The sequence below is a fragment of the Epinephelus fuscoguttatus genome, linkage group LG14, assembly GCF_011397635.1.
Source record: "Epinephelus fuscoguttatus linkage group LG14, E.fuscoguttatus.final_Chr_v1".
NCBI classification, from domain to species: domain Eukaryota; kingdom Metazoa; phylum Chordata; class Actinopteri; order Perciformes; family Serranidae; genus Epinephelus; species Epinephelus fuscoguttatus.
In genome coordinates, this window is record NC_064765.1 from 14133105 (window position 1) to 14149355 (window position 16251).

General features: G+C 44.3%; 2 protein-coding genes across 2 annotated transcripts in view; one reads left to right on the plus strand and one right to left on the minus strand.

The window, feature by feature from the left end:
• The window catches only part of LOC125900689 (SLIT and NTRK-like protein 3), a 33476-nt gene extending 24922 nt beyond the window's left edge, over window positions 1-8554 (minus strand). The window contains exon 1 of the mRNA XM_049595853.1: window positions 8325-8554. The gene's annotated coding sequence lies outside the window, so the exon portion shown is untranslated. The remainder of the gene's footprint in view (window positions 1-8324) is intronic.
• A 34-nt stretch (window positions 8555-8588) lies between these two features.
• LOC125900688 (nardilysin-like) overlaps window positions 8589-16251 on the plus strand; it is a 47821-nt gene continuing 40158 nt past the window's right edge. Inside the window, exons 1-5 of the mRNA XM_049595851.1 lie at window positions 8589-8622; window positions 9229-9466; window positions 11971-12211; window positions 13998-14079; window positions 14956-15109. Of these exons, the coding sequence (XP_049451808.1) occupies window positions 9264-9466; window positions 11971-12211; window positions 13998-14079; window positions 14956-15109 (680 nt within the window). The 5' untranslated portion in view covers window positions 8589-8622; window positions 9229-9263. The remainder of the gene's footprint in view (window positions 8623-9228; window positions 9467-11970; window positions 12212-13997; window positions 14080-14955; window positions 15110-16251) is intronic.

A 16251-nucleotide genomic window follows, 5' to 3' on the forward strand; every position in this document is an offset into this window, starting at 1 on the left:
GAGGGGGGGGGGACCAGAGCAAGAGGAGGAGAGGAGAGGGGGGGGGGGACGTGATAAGACTGCAATGAGGTGGAGGATAAAAACCGGGAGAGAGAGAGAGAGAGAAAGAGAGAAAAAACCCGATTGGCTTTAGGATGCAGGTCCGCTTCTCCACAGTGCAGCCCGTGGGAGCTGCGGCACTGGACCGCTGCTGGACAGGCGTGCAATGCGCGGAGTTGTAGCCTGCGCGGTGATGGAGAATCCTCTCTTCATCTCAACACACAACTGGGTAATTCATAGAGGAGAAACAGGGGGTGCTGCTGGTGGTGGTGGAGAAGGGGGGGGCGGAGGTGCCGGAATTAATCATGCAATAAGGCGGCGCGCAATTGCTAGTTTTGTGTATAGGGAAGGCGTGAAGCGCGCGGGGTGGGTTTCCTCCAGTTCACCTCCTCGTCATAAACAGATTACAGAAGACACAACAGAGTCACAGACAATGGGGGCCCCCATAAACTTTCTCCTCACGTTGCCCGCGTGTGCAGTCTGGTAAAAATACCCCGACTGTTCAGCTATACCGACAATAATTTATAATCTCATTAGTTTATTCATCTCTCCTCTTGCCCTTAAGCGCCGACGGATTTCGTGAAACCGGTGTGTGTTACCATGGCGACTCGTGCCAGCTGGCTCCGTCGCGCACTCACTCTTGCTTGCACGCACGCACGCACGCGAGCATCAGTCAGGATTGGAAAAGAAGAAGAAGAAAAAAAAAACTGTGGTGACTTTTTATGAGGGAGATTACAGGGAGGGCCCGGGCCTACATCTAAACACCTGTCCCGCCAAATGGAGGCGGTGGGCGCAACAGATGCCGCGGAGATTGAGAGCGATGGAGCCCCCACCTCCTCTCCTCCACCACCTTCCTCCTGTAGCTTCCTACCACATCCTGATGGGTGGCTGCTTGATCCATCAATACTGCCTCTAAGTAGCAGGTATGGCCCCCCTCCCCTCCGTCCCCACACACCTTTGGAAGTGCGCAGGGCTTCCATCAAGGACACCGTGGTGCCCCGGCGTGGAAAACAAGCATTCAGAAGCGTTCAAATATCAGTCAGCCGGTTTCATGGCTATAGGAAAAGATTTAATAACAACATGTCTTCCACATTACTGAGCTGAAAGTTCAATTTTCAGTTCAATTTCACATTGATTTCAGCGTGCATTAAGGTGAATCACCTTGAGGAAATGGAGAAGGTGCATCTCTGCCTCACACACTCTCCTCCCCTCCTCTCCTGTAGGGAGAGGCATGGGGAGGAGAGAGCTCTCCCTGGAGATCCCTATCTGAAACAGTAACAGAGACGGTTCCAGTAATATCAGGAAGATGTAGATGATGGTTATAGATTTCAGGGGCTCTCAGGTGCATTAGGCTGTATTACTGCTTCCCCACAAGGCTACTTAACGCTGGCTCGCAATGGAAACAGGCCGGCAGAGGCAGAGGCCCATACATGCACATGGTGGAGACTGCTCACAGATGCACATTTAAGTCACTTTTAACATGCAGGGGGTGCAGCTGTATATAAATAAGGCCCTGACACTGAGATATCATCCCCGGCTCTGTGATTGGTGATGCCAGATCTGTGGCCGGGGTAATGTGATCCCAGACCTGAGGCTATATCCTCTACCTCTGTGAGTGTAACGACGCCCGTGACGGAGAATCTGGGAGAAAAACACTCGCTTTGCCTCACCGTGGTGTTGTCGTTGAACCGTGGAGGCTCCCTAAATTAAGAAAACAAACGGAGAGGAACTGAGAGAAGATGGTTATCAGGCACCATCAGATACCTGCGCGTCTGTTCTCCAGGGGCAGGAGCCGCTCTGAGCACATAAAGCACTTTTTTGGGAGCGTTGACGGCGCCTCTAAAGTAGGGGATCTATTTATACTGGCCTAGTGCTGTCTGTGGAGCTGTCCAGTGCTGAAATGGATGGGGATTCATGCTGTTTTCACTTCAGCCACTTCTCCCTTTCTTCCTCCTCCGCTTTTCTCCTTCTCCAAAGGCCCTTTTTCCGTTCTCTCATCTGAATTATTTCTGTCAGATCATACTTAGATTCCTTCCCCTTTCTTCCCCTCTCCCTCTTTACTTCCTTACTTTGATTCTCCTGTGGGCTCTTGTCAATTCTGGTTTACATGCCATTCTCTCTTTGATTTCCTCCCTTTTGTTTCCCTCCCCCTGCTCACTCTTTCTTCTCTTCCACCATAGACACATTGCAGGAAGTGGTCATCCCCCCTTTTTTTTTTTTTGCAGCTCTCTCTCTCCAATTATGCTTTTGTTCCCCCCAGATATCCACCGGGACTGGCTTGCATGCGCGATTGCACACACACTCCAGACTCAAGCAGACACAAGAATGAGAACGTGGCTCACTCCTCTCCCCTGCCGATCCATGGGTCAGAAAATCTCCTTAAAGCTACATGTTGTTCACATACTGTTGCGCTGTCCCTTAACACATGTTCTTTTTTTGTGTGTGTGTGGGGGCCCCTAGTTTCTAGTTACTCGGTGAGATGAGGCAATCAAAGAGGCAAGCAAGGGCATCCTGCATGCTGTGGGAAAGAGTAGAAAGCAAGTGGAAGAGCGCAGGGGAAAAAAGGGAAAATAACAGGCCAGTTGTGGGAGAGAGTGAAAGGGAGACAATGAGCAGTGGGAATTTGGGGGTTTGTGAAGGCTGGCTGAGATGTGTGGTGAAGGCAGAGGGGCCAACAGATAGAGGGGCGAGATATGGGGGAGGATGGCCAGGAGGGCAGGTGGTTCTGTCATTAGCTCCAGATTAAAGCAGAGGGCAACTCTAGAGGACTCACCTCTGATTCACACAGTAGTACTGCAGGCAAGGACAAGCCTCCCGGGAGACATGAAACACACACACACACACATGAGCACACACAGCAGTGATTCACAGGATTACCCAAAGGCTCATGAACACACACACAAACACACACACACTCTTATAGGCATATAACACCCCCTCCTCATTTAGCATAACTACACACTAGATACACCGTGACTCACGAGAACATGCCGACTCCCACACACATGCCACATACAGAGAGAGCCATGCAACACACATCCACGCTGTTGAGCTAATTAATCAAATCTCCTGTTTTAATTAGGGACTCGAATCAGTTGCTGAGGGAACCTTGCCCCCTTTGGAATCTTAAGGTAAAGACTGCCTCCGATGTCTCTCCAGGAAGCTGACCGAGGGGGACAAATTCATAATACCTACAATGATTCAGCTGGCTGCGTTCTACATTGCGTTTTCACACAGACACATTTTTCTGGGGAGGCCCGAGGTGCCCGATCTGAACTTCAATTTGGGCTCAGTCGAAGCGAGGGGGCAAGCACAAAAGTGGGGGGAGAAAAATGTGGAATTATGGCGGCTGGCGTCGCAGCTAATACAATGTACCTCACCATGAAAAGGCCATGCGTGTTGGCATTAAAGGGGAGGCCGGCGGTTCGCAGGGGCCTGTCCAATCGATCCCTAACACAAGCCTGCCATTCTGCTCTGAAAGTTTTTCACGTGGAGAGGCATGTAAAGGCACTTTCACACAGCTCTAATAGGCTGCTTATCTCCGCTATTACCGCAGCCTTGCAATTTCAGCCGAGCAATGGCTCTGGACTCACACCAGGGCTGCTGCAGCTGGGTGAAGTCGGGTGATGTGGGACATCAGGTAGAATGGGACAAATAAGGTTTTACATCTTGGGCTCTTTAAATATTAGCAGACAAACAACAAATACTGTATCACACTGTTGCTGCAAATGTTATTTACATGAAACAATCATTTTAATTGGTCTGAGACGATTAGCACACTGAAAATTAAAAAGTGTGTTGTAGCTAAAACAACAAAAATAGTTGCAGGATGTTACATTTCATTGACTGGTTGACCTATAATCAAAATTCACACCTTTTATAGCAAAGAGTTTTGAGTGAGTGCTTCATGCATTGAGGTGAAATGGTACAAAAATGAAGCTAAAATGAGACATTTTTCTTTCAAGATCATTTTCATGGCCTTTACTTTTCCTAGACAGGACAGTAATAAGCATGAAATGGGGAGTGAGAGAGGGGCTGACATGCAGCAAAGAACCACAGGTTTGACTCAAAACCATGGCAGCTGCAGCAAGGACATTGACTTTGTACACGGGAGACGGGCCCTACCCACTAAGCTGCTGGGTGCCGTAAAATGGGGCATTTTTCTGAGGTAAAACCAGCTTGTTTTTAGGCCACTGGACAACATGAGTTATTATGCTATTGTATGCCACCCTATTTATACTATAGACATTTTTATTATTTATATCACTTAAGTAATATTAAAGATGACGCAGTGGGTCTATGTCTATGCCTTACGAATTAGCTGTTTTTCCGCATTTAACATTTTCAGACTAAGACATGTGGTGCTGGTGTGGAGGAGTCCCCCTGTGCGTAGTTTGCATGTTCTCCCCTGGGTTCTCATGGGTTCTCTCTGGGTACTCCAGCTTCCTCCCACAGTCCAAAGACATGCAGGTTAATTGGTAACTCTAAATTGTCCGTAGGTGTGAGTGTGAGTGTGAATGGTTGTCTGTCTCTATGTGTCAGCCCTGTGATAGTCTGGTGACCTGTCCAGGGTGTACCCTGCCTCTCACACAATGTCAGCTGGGATAGGCTCCAGCCCCCCGCGACCCCTAACAGGATAAGCGGTTATGGAAAACGAATGAATGAATGAACATGTGGGTTACGCCAGTATTATGTGGATTTTAATAGCATTATTTGGGGATTTGGCCCATTTGGAATAAGTGTCCCAATTGAGGTTTTTACTGCAGTTTACGACACATGGCCTCTCGCCCGTTTACGGTTGCCTCTGTGTGTTGTCATGGATACACTGTACACAAACTAACTCGCCAACAGGTGTAGCAATGCATGCCCAAAAGAAAAGCCCACATATTGAGAAGAAGCACACCTACTTCTAAACACCTACTACTACTTCTAAGCACACCTACTTCTAAACATTAGACTCGGATATCAACAGGTTCTTGGATATGCTCAAATATCGCAGCAACAACCTTTTCAAGATGGCGGCTGAAGGAATGTAAGAGGAAGGCTGTGATTGCACTGTCCAACAAGTCCACCAACAGTAGGAAACTTTGATGCATAGAAGCAAAATGACAAGCGGCTCCAGCAGTCCTGCTTTTCTGTATTTTCACGTGATAAACGTCATGGGAGTATTCGTGGAATGTTAATTTTCATAGCCATGTAAACAGCTTAGTAGGAATTTTGTCTTTTTGGAATAAGGGCAAAAAAACACTATTTTGTGCATGTGAACGTAGTCAGTGTTACATGCACATATGTCCATTGTGAGCAATATGGCACCAAGGAAAAAGGCAGCAAAAGAACGGGGAAAACATGGCAGAAAACACGTGTGTCCCATTTTACCTGAACATATCATCAGAGCGAGGTAGGGGTTCTTGATGTGTTTTAAGGTCCAAAGTTTCTGAAGCAACTTATTTTCTTTATAGAAACAGAGCAGAGATGTATAACAAGTTAAAAAAGTAACTAAAGGTAGTATTCAGAAATGTAGTTGTTTGTCTTGGTAATCTAAATTACCTGACTTCACTCTACAGTACGCCTGGGGCAAGAACTTGTGCTGTGAAAACATCATTTCACAGTGTTCTCACAAGGGCTCCATTAGTGATCAATAGGATAAAATTTGTGAGAATCAGCTCGGTACTTCCATTTTCTGTCTGACTGCTTTAGAGCAAGTCAGAGGAATCAATATGCTAACATTTCATTTTAATCGGACCGAGTAAATATTTATTCAGTGACTAATAGAGCTCTATTTTAAGCAACGTGGAGGTTTTTTTTAGCGTTAACAGTGTTTCATCTCACACGTCGACAGATCTAACGTCAGCTTATCTTGAAAGACGAGGATGAGGAAGCTCAAACCCGTGGTGGAAGAAGCACACCGCCTTCATCTGTCCCAACTGTCTTAATATCAGCTCAGGTGAAGACTGGACTTGATGAATTAAAAGGAGGAAAGGATGCCAAGTAAAGCCATTAGGATAAAGGAACTCAGGCGTGTGTCTGGCTCGCCGGTTGTCATGGTTGCGGTGTTTATCACCTCTTTCTGCCGACAGAGGCCCAGGGGCAAATCAGATTGGCTTCAGACAGAGAGGGAGCTGGTGAGTGAGGGGGAGGACATATTGGCACAGTGGAGGGGTGAAATGCCAACACGCTGCAGAGGGGAGACTGAGGAAGGGCACTGGACAAATGTCAATGTGGCTTATTCATGATAAGATTTTGTTTTCTAGCCATTTGACTCTGATTTGAGGTTTGAGGTGCGGTAATATTAATCAGTCTAATTAAGCAAATCCCTGCTTTAGATCTCTTTTGTTTACTCACATGAGGTTTAGACATTTTTTCTCTGCTTGTGCTCGATTTTTGTCAAACTACAGTTTTATTTTGTGTCTTTTTTTTTTGCACCTGTCCTATCTTTGTAACCCTATCTTTCAGGCAGCAAACCCCAGCGAGGTCTCTGCGTTGTGTTAGGTGAAGTATACCGGGGCGGCAGGGGAGACAGGGAAACAGGACTCAAACTGGTGGTTGAGGCGGAGCAAACTTCCCTCATTTATTGGCCTTACGAGACACAAAACAAACTGTCTTCAGTTTTCAAGGCACATATTAACACTTGAATTAAACTAAATATCAAATACAGAATAAAATAAACTTCAGCTGCCTCTGTTATAGTTACTGATTAGCCAGATACAACACAACTAGCTCCACATGGTTAGTGCATCAGTATAAACACATTTCAACATAAAAATTACAGGAACTGTCCCATCTTTAACATAACCACTCTTGGGACTGGCGTGTTTAATAAAATTATAAATAAAATAAATAAAATAAAATTAAATAAAGTAGTTTCATTAGTACAGTGTTTGGAAACCCTCCTTATCTTACGAGACGCAAAACAAACTGAACTGTCTGTGGATATTCTCATTTGAACACTGTGAACTACAGTGGCTGCGGAGGGTCAAAAGACTCAAAACTACAGTGGGCCAAAAAGGACAGAAACATAAATACCGCCCTCTGCTGGTGAACGTAAACTCACTCCCTTACATCTTGATGTCACAGTAGACCACTTAAGAATATTTTAAGAGCATTAACAGGCTGTCTTCAGGTATCAGACACTAAAATTCATGACTTTTAAGACTGTTTTAGGATCATCTTCAACCAAATTTAAGACTAATTTTTCAGACAAATCATCCTTGTCCTATTCAAGCATAGCATGCAAGTATAAAGGCAAGTAAATACTGTATGTGGTCTCATGCAGAGGTAGGTGTTTTAAGGACTTTTAAAGTTGTTAAATAACAATCGCTGTTGGACATATTAAATAGGTGAACATAGGTTGGTCAGACCACTCTGGATTAGAGTTTTAGAAATTGTAAGTTGCTGGTTTGCTTCAGAAATCCCTTTAAATCCAAAGTTGTGTTTACTGGGGGGGGGGGAACGAAACACGAAACGTATCCAAGCATGCATTTTCTGTTATCATTGTGAGTCTAATAACTGTCTGTCGAGTTAGCCTAAGACACAGGAAGACAACAAAGGTCCCAGAGGTGCAAACTGGGTTAATGCAATGGTGGAAATAGCATGTTATGAACGTATGCTCAGTAGAATAAATGGCGAAAGGAGAAAGGAGTATCTAAGGAGTATCAAAATGGAGGATAAGCCTACATGATTATGAACTTGAACTGTGATTATGTGACCCTGTAGAGTGATGTATGAGGACATATGTGTGACGTGGACTTTCATGCAGAAGAGCTCTACACAAATTGACAAAATGAAATTAAAAGATGGACAGGATGCAATGTTTGCGGCAATTAATACCTCACAAATTCAAATTTAAGACCATATAATGAATTTTAAGGCCTAATGCTTATTAAAATTGAATTTAAGACATTTTAAAACATGCAGAGACTCTGATTAATGCACACAAGCATTTTTAAAGCCCTTGAATTTCTGTGAAATACACAGATTGGTGGCCTTTTAATAGGAGCCTTGGAGGCATCTAAATCTCAGACCATCCTTACACACAAAAAAAAGAAAAAAAAAAGTCAGGTGTTCAATTTGCCCAGCATCCCTCGTGGCCTATGCCTGCCACCTAGCGGCCCCCCTAACCCAATCATCCCAGTTTGAAGCCTTGTACAGGTGCATTAGGAGAAGTGGGGGGTACAATTTCAATGGAGCACCGTGGCTGTCATGTGGCTAGCTGACAAGACAATTCACATCCAATCCACTCCTGGCCGGCTATATTGGCTAAAGAGATTAAAAAGAATGACATTTACCGGCTGTGACAAGTGGTCGGTTCTCAATCTAGCAGCCATAATCATAACCAGATGGCTGCCAGCTGCCGGTTACATCCAGGTGGCTACTTGTCGCTGCCGCTGTCCCCTTTTCCCCGCAGCTATCATAACCACTCCTGACTGCACGTGTTAGCATTCTAGCCACGCCTCCTTTACGCTCAGAGCCAATCAGACGGCGGCGTAGTGAAGCGCTGATTCTTCTCAGCGAATCAGAGCGCGTCTTGTTGAGGAGAGGCTCTCGTTCACTCATACAGAGGCCCTTCTGTCAACAGGGAGGAAGGTACGGATGTGTTTCTGTCGCACCGGCTTCATGAAGTACTTTTAAAGTTTCTCTTCGGCTCTGCTTTGAAACACACTGTTAACGGAAGCCGTTAAAGCTTATTTTAAATAATATTTGTACATTTTAAACACTAAATTCTTGTGTTAGCCGGTAGCATTCATTTATGTTTATATTCCCGTGTGTGTAAAAGAGACTTCTTGGCAGTTTCAGTGTGGCTGTTGTCGTTGTTTTGAGTCTTACAGAGCATATGAGAGGTTCAGGTTTAGTTAAGGGTGGTCTGCCGGGGTTGTATTTTAGCTGACACCTCGCTGAATAGGGCGAAACCACCAGACAGCCTGTGTGAATAGCTGTATTGTGGGCGCTGGCTGGTGTGTGTGACAGTTCAGGTTCAGACCTATAGGCCTCTTCCACAGAGGGGGGTCTTGTTAGTGTGTGTTGTTGCGGACCTATTGGTGTCTGAGCTTTCATTTGGCGATACTCGTCTGTAAGGCAGGGCTTTCATCATCATAGCTGTGTTCAGGCTGACACGGTGTGTCGCCGTGCTGAGGCGTAAATTACCGGTGACAGCGACCTGTCCTTTTGTTTATGGTCGCGCCTTGCTGTCAGCCCGCAGTGCCAAACTTTCATCATCTCTGCCGAAGATGCCGCAGACAAACAAATTCAGGAACGCCCCAGTTTCTTCTGACTCCTCAAGCTCCGTCCAAGGTGGAGCCTCAGCAGAGGATGCAGAGCCGGTGTCCCGGGGGGAGTGCCAGGCTGCAGGGGACACAGGAGGAGGAGGAGGAGAGGACAATGTGGGAGACAGAGAGATCATCAAGTCCCCTAGTGACCCCAAAGAGTACAGGTAAAGGAGGTTAAACCCAGATTCAAGCTTTCATGTATGTGTCACTGTACTGTTCAGAGGTGGATGAAGCACCTGAACGCCTCACTTGAGTACAAATACAGATATCTGACCAGAAAATGACTTTGGTAGAAGTTAAAGCCACCTTTTACTCGAGTAAAAGTCTTGAAGTATCTGATATTTACTGTACTCAAGTGTGATATTAAATGAAATATAGCATAGAAAGTCAAAGTACAAGTAGCTGTTGTTAATAATTAAGCAAGCAGTCAGAATTTTGAGAATTGGAGACAGCGAGATTGTCAAGTCACCCAGTGACCCCAAAGAGTACTGTTAAAGGAAGTTAAACCCAGATTCAAGCTGTCATACACGTGGCACTTCTTCTATTTCAATCATACACTGCAATGCACAGTGGTGGATGAAGTACCTGAACGCCACACTTGGGTTAAAGTACAGGTATCTGACCAGAAAATTACTTTAGTAGAAGTTAAAAGTCTTGAAGTATCAGATATTTGCTGTACTAAAGTCTGATATTAAATACAATTAAGTATTGAAAGTAAAATTACAAGTAAATGTGGTCAGAATTTTGAGAATTGTAAAGTTTATTTCTTTGTAACATGTACAGCACCTTAAAAATGGAGCCTGCAACAAAGAATGCGGCCTTGTTCACAACTCGGAAATCCAGTTTTTCCTTCAGTCCCATTCCTTCACTCGTTCGTCCATCCCTTCCTTATTTTGTAATAATAATAATAATTATAATAAAATGTATTTGCTTCACAAAATACAGGTAAGCAATCAAACAATTAAACATGCAGTCAATGTGATGAAGTGGTTAACACTGCCGCCTCACAGCAAGAGGGTTCGAACCCAGGGTGGGAGAGCCCTTCTGTGCGGAGTTTGCATGTTCTCCCCGTGTCAGCGTGGGTTTTCTCTGGGTACTCCAGCTTCCTCCAACAGTCCAAAGACATGCAGGTTAACTGGTGACTCTAAATTGTCCGTAGGTGTGAATGTGTGTGAATGGTTGTCTGCCTCTATGTGTCAGCCCTGTGATAGTCTGGTGACCTGTCCAGGGTGTACCCTGCCTCTTGCACAATGTCACCTGGGATAGGCTCCAGCCTGCCCGCGACCCCTAACAGGATAAGCGGTTACAGAAAATGAATATAACAAATAAAACAATGCAACAAAAGAAAGTAAAACACAGAGCAAATACAGGCTGCTGAGGCCTCTAACAGAAACATACCAGGGAACAAGCACTGGACAATTTAGGGTGGGACAAAGGCCATTTTGAAGAAATGGGTCTTGAGTTGTTTTTAAAAATGTCTAAAGAAACCACAGGCCGTAAACTCAATGGAAGAGAGTCCCATAGTGCCCCATTGTCTAATTAAGCAATTCCCTGCTTTACTTTGTTTTTGTTTACTCACATGAGGTTTAGTCATTTATTTCTCTGCCTTTGCTCGATTTTTGTCAAACTACAGCTTTCTTTTGGTCTTATTTTGCACCTGTCTTACCTTGATGTCCCAGTAGAGCAGCTTAACCAGCTGTCTACTGGTATCAGACACTAATCACGACTTTTAAGACTGTTTGAAGATCATCTTTTACCAAATTTAAGACTAAATTTTTAGACAAATCATCTTTGTCTCATCCAAGCATTGCAAACAAGCATAAAGATAAGTAAGCACCATATGTGATCCCATGCGGAGGAAGGTTTTATGTAGGAATGTGGAACAAGTGCTAGAAGATTTAGGGTGGGACAAAGGCCATTTTTAAGGTCTTAAGTTGTTTTTAAAAATGTCTAAAGAGACCGCAGACCGTAAACCTAATGGAGGAGATTTACATAGTGTTGGAGCCACTGCTTTAAAGGCACGATCACCTTTTGTTTTCAGTCTGGAGCAGTAAGGAAGGAAGATTCCTGGGGGAAATATAGTGGAGTAACAGCTAAAGATGGCAGAAATATAAAATCAAGTATCTGTACCATATAAGTACTGTAACAAAGTACTATTACCTTGTTTCATTACACCTCTGGTACTGCAGCCCTGTTACATGATGTATCACCTCTATTTTGTACTTTACTCCAAGTAACTGTTATCGAAATGATTTTAGGTGCAATGATACACATGTGAAGTTACTATTTTGTCATATTCATGAACGTGAAAGTGCTGGGTAAAATGACCCAGATCCACTAACCCAGATCCAAAAATGATATCGCGCCTCTCTTCCAGCTGGATCAGTACAGTATTATTGTAGTTTGATGGGACGATTTCATGCTATGAGCACACGCCAGTGCCTCGGGCCTCTGTAGGGCATACACAGAGAAATTTGCTATGAAAAAAGCTTAGAGGAAGAGAGAGTCTCAGAGGGTATGAGATGCAGTCTGCAAAGAGACATTTGATTTAACAGCCAGTTCAAAATAAGAAGAAAAAAACAATGAATGCTGCAAAACTCAACAAAACAACACTTTCCCCACACAAAAACTCTCCTTGCTGTTTCACCTTTGACTTCACTCCCTGCAGATACATTGTGCTGGACAATGGGCTGCGAGCTCTGCTCATCTCAGACTACAGCGGCCCAGCGGCGTCCGACGATGAGGACTCAGATGGAGAGGAGGAAGAGGAGGAGGAGGAGGAGGAATCTGGAGATGAAACGGGGGATGATTCTGAGGAGGAGGAAGGTGATGACGATGATGAGAGGGGCAGTGATGATGAAGACGATGACAACGAGGGGAAAAAGAAGAAAGGAAACGCAGAGAAACAGGTACCACTGGGAAGTGTTAAATGGAGAGCCACATTAATTTTTTAGCAGACTAGACATATGTTAAATGACTCAGAGGAGGAGGAAAAACATGAGTCATGCTGAAACCAAAGAAATATGTGTTGAAATCAGATATGCAGATTTATGCAAAAGAGTTGTCAGCACAAACTGTAAGCTATTTATAGTGCTGTTAAACAGAGGTGGGACCGAGCTATTGTTTGGCAAGTCACAAGTAAGTCTCAAGTTTTCCCACTCATGTCCCAAGTCAAGACAGGCAAGTACCATGTCTGGTTGAAGTGATGCAGGAGACACTGAGTTGTTCTCCAAAGTACCCCCTAAACATGTAATTTTAGACATCCATCCATTCATTTTCATCCGCTTATTCGGGGCCAGGTCGCTGGGGCAGCAGTCCAAGCAAAGCACCCCAAATGCCCCTCTCCCCAGCAATGCTTTCCAGCTCCTCCGAGGGATCTAGACGTGTTCCCAGACCAGATGAGATATGTAATCCCTCCAGCAGGTTCTGGGTCTGACCCAGGGCCTCCTACCAGTGGGACATGCCCGGAACACCTCTAACAGGAGGCGCCCAGGAGGCATCCTGATCAGATGCCTGAATCACCTCAATTGAACCTTTTTGATGCGAAGGAGCAGCGGCTCTACTCAGAGCTCACTCTGCATGTCCAAGCTCCTTACCCTATCTCTAAGGCTGAGCCCAGCCACCCCACAGAGGAAACTAATTTTGGCTGCTTGTATCTGCAATCTCATTCTTTCGGTCACTACCCAAAGCTCATGACCATAGGTGAGGGTTGGGACGTAGACGGACCAGTAAATTGAAAGCTTTGCCTTCCAGCTCAGCTCCCTCTTCACCATGACAGTCCGGTGCAACGCCACCGATCCATCTCATGCTCTATTCTAGACATCAGTTTTAGACAGCAAGTCCAAAATACATAGATTTTTAATTAGCTGGATTCATTTTGGATAAACGGAGCATGAACTTGCCCTTGTGAGCAGTCACTCAAGAGCTGAAACCTACAAATATCGAGGGATGAGTGCAACAAGCAAATTACAAACACAATGGCAAGGATGGAGACGAAGGCTGAAAACAGTCTTGAAATTTTGGTGCTGAGCATCAAGGAAGATATTACGATGCACATCAGTAATTTTCGATCAGAATTTCAACACAGTCGTTCAGATTAAACAAAAGAGGACATTCGAAAACTAAGAACACATCTGGGGAATTATGCGTCTTTGGGCTTGGAGAGACTCAAGTCCAAGTGAAGTGTTGAGTCACTGGTGTGAAATTCCAAATCAAATTGCAAGTCTTTTTTGATTTTGTCAAGTTGAATCAAAAGTTAGCAATTTTGTGACTGTAGTCTGAGGCGTGTGACTCGAGTCCACACCTCTGCTGTTAAATACACACACTTGTAAATCACGCCTGTGCCTAAAACGTCGATGCACACAGGGCTTGAGCCACTCAGTGTTAACAAATACCACAAAAAGAACAAACCAATATTTCATTAGCTTGCATCTCACTACTCTTCTGACTCCCCTGCCCTGTCTGCTGCCCTTAGCTCACCTCTCAATCATTCCTCTATAAGACATAAACCTTTAAAAACCACTCAGGAATATCTGGTTTCATTGTTAAACAAGGCAAATGAAACAGAAGAATATATTAGGCTATAGCTGGGGGATTTGTGGACCAGAAGAATAACAAACTTATTGTTCAAGTGCATTGCCAGACTCAAACCTGACTCATAGACGTCCTCTGTGTCTGTGTGTTTGTGTGTGTCAGTCCGCAGCAGCTCTGTGTGTTGGAGTGGGCAGCTTCAGCGACCCCAGTGACCTCCCCGGCCTCGCTCACTTTCTGGAACACAGTGAGTAATCAACCAGAGAAGGAACCAGAGAGGGTCGAGTCATTTCTCATCTCTCCTCGGTCGAGGGTTAATTCGCCCTTATGTACGGTATCATCTATCAAGTCAAGTCATGTCAGTGTTGTTTATATAGCTCGAAATCGCAAATCAAAAATTTCCCTCTGAGTCTGTACAACGTGCAGCACCCCATATCCTTACACTCTCTGGATTTGGACAAAGAAAAACTGCGCTTTAATGTGGGGGGAAAAAAGAGAAACCTCAGGAAGAGCAACCATATTTAATGCATTCCAGGAGTTGTTTTGTTATTTTAAATTATTCAGTGTACCCTCTTTTCCTTAACCTGTTTTGTCTACTTCTACTTCAGTTAATAATTTCTGACATCTCCCAGAATACCCTCCATCAAGCAACAAAGAGTGGTTAAGAAACTTGTTGCATTAAGTTTTTATTCTGGTCCAAAAAAGCAAGAGGTGCTCGCTTTCTTTATTTCTTTTTTTTTGAAACGCAACATATCTTGTGAATTGCATTCGAGTCTACTGATGCTCCTGTCAGTGGAGAAATTGTTGTATCTGTCTCCTCCACCGTTGTGATTGTCGAACATTGTTCCTAAATGTTCTTTTCTGAAATGAAAGCCTCGCTCATTCTTATAGTCTGTCATCAAACCTGTCACCAAATGTTAAAAAAGCTATCAATTCTATTGTGGCTCAGCAGGAGATATAATGCCACGCTGTCTGTTTGGCCAGCTCTCCACATAAATAAGAAAACCACAAATGCAAGGCACACCAAGTAGCTGTGGTGGATTTTTTCCTTCCCTTTTAAACTCCTTTATTTTTTTATTTATAACTCTTCTCTCTTCCCTACTGTTTTTCCGTTGTGTCCCAGTGGTGTTCATGGGCAGCGAGAAGTACCCCTCAGAAAATGGCTTTGATGCTTTCCTGAAGAAGCATGGTGGGAGCGACAACGCCTCCACCGACTGCGAGAGGACCATCTTCCAGTTTGACGTCCAGAGGAAAAGCTTCAAAGAAGCTCTTGACAGGTGAGGGAGGATCAGAGGAGGCTTTTTTTGTTTTTGTTTTTAGATCAGTCACTCTTAAGAAGTGGACTCCTTGAAAACCATCACATGATAAACACAGGACTAAGAGAAGGAGAAAGTAAACTCGAAAAAACACTTAAGACATGTTATTACATACCAACTAGAAGGTGATAGCTCCTTCAAAACTTTGAGGCAAGACTCTTTCTGGTGTTGCTGTACATAACTTTCACTCTGTAGGACATGGACAGGCGGGGTCAGGTTGCAGTTGCAACAGCTTTTTATAAATCCAAAAATAAGATTGTGTGTAAAATGCTTCTGATGTTCTTAATAAGGCTGTGGCTCAGAGGAAGATTGGCGGCATGACGAAGTATCCTTGGGCAAGATACTGAACCCAAATTGCTCCCGCTAGCTGTTCCATCAGTGTGTGAGTGTGTGTGAATGGGTGAATGTGACATGTAACGTAAAAGTTGCAACAATAAAATTGAATATTGTTTTAATGTGGTTGAGTTGGTTGCTGGAGTAATCTAAAGCAGTGGTTCTCAACCTTTTTCTTGAGGGACCCATATTTTTACCATTGTAGAAATTGAGGTCACAGGATATAAAGTCCGGGGCTCAGGAGCTGCTTCAGCAACTGGTCCAGCCATGGGGTCCAGATTTCTCTTTGTCATCAGTTCACGCTGTTTAATATGTTCAGCATCATACTTGCGTTTGGCCATGTCCGTTAGTCACTCACTCTACAGCGGAAATGGCGCTTCAAAATAAAATCTTATGAGTGAGCTTTAGATATTCGAGTTGGCAGATTTTTTTGAAATATTTTTTTTACTTTTGGACACAGCCAGGCAAGCTCTTTCAAGTCTTTATGCTAAACTAAGCTAACCAACTGCTAGCCATAGCTAAACAAAGCTAACCAACTGCTAGCTGTAGCTAAACTTAACTAACCCACTGCTAGCCATAGCTAAACATAGCTAACCAACTGCTAGCCGTAGCTAAACTAAGCTAACCAACTGCTAGCCGTAGCTAAGCTAAGCTAACCCACTGCTAGCCATAGCTAAACAAAGCTTACCAATTGCTAGCCGTAGCTAAACTAAGCTAACCAACTGCTAACCGTAGCTTTACAAAGCTTACCAACTGCTAGCCGTAGCTTT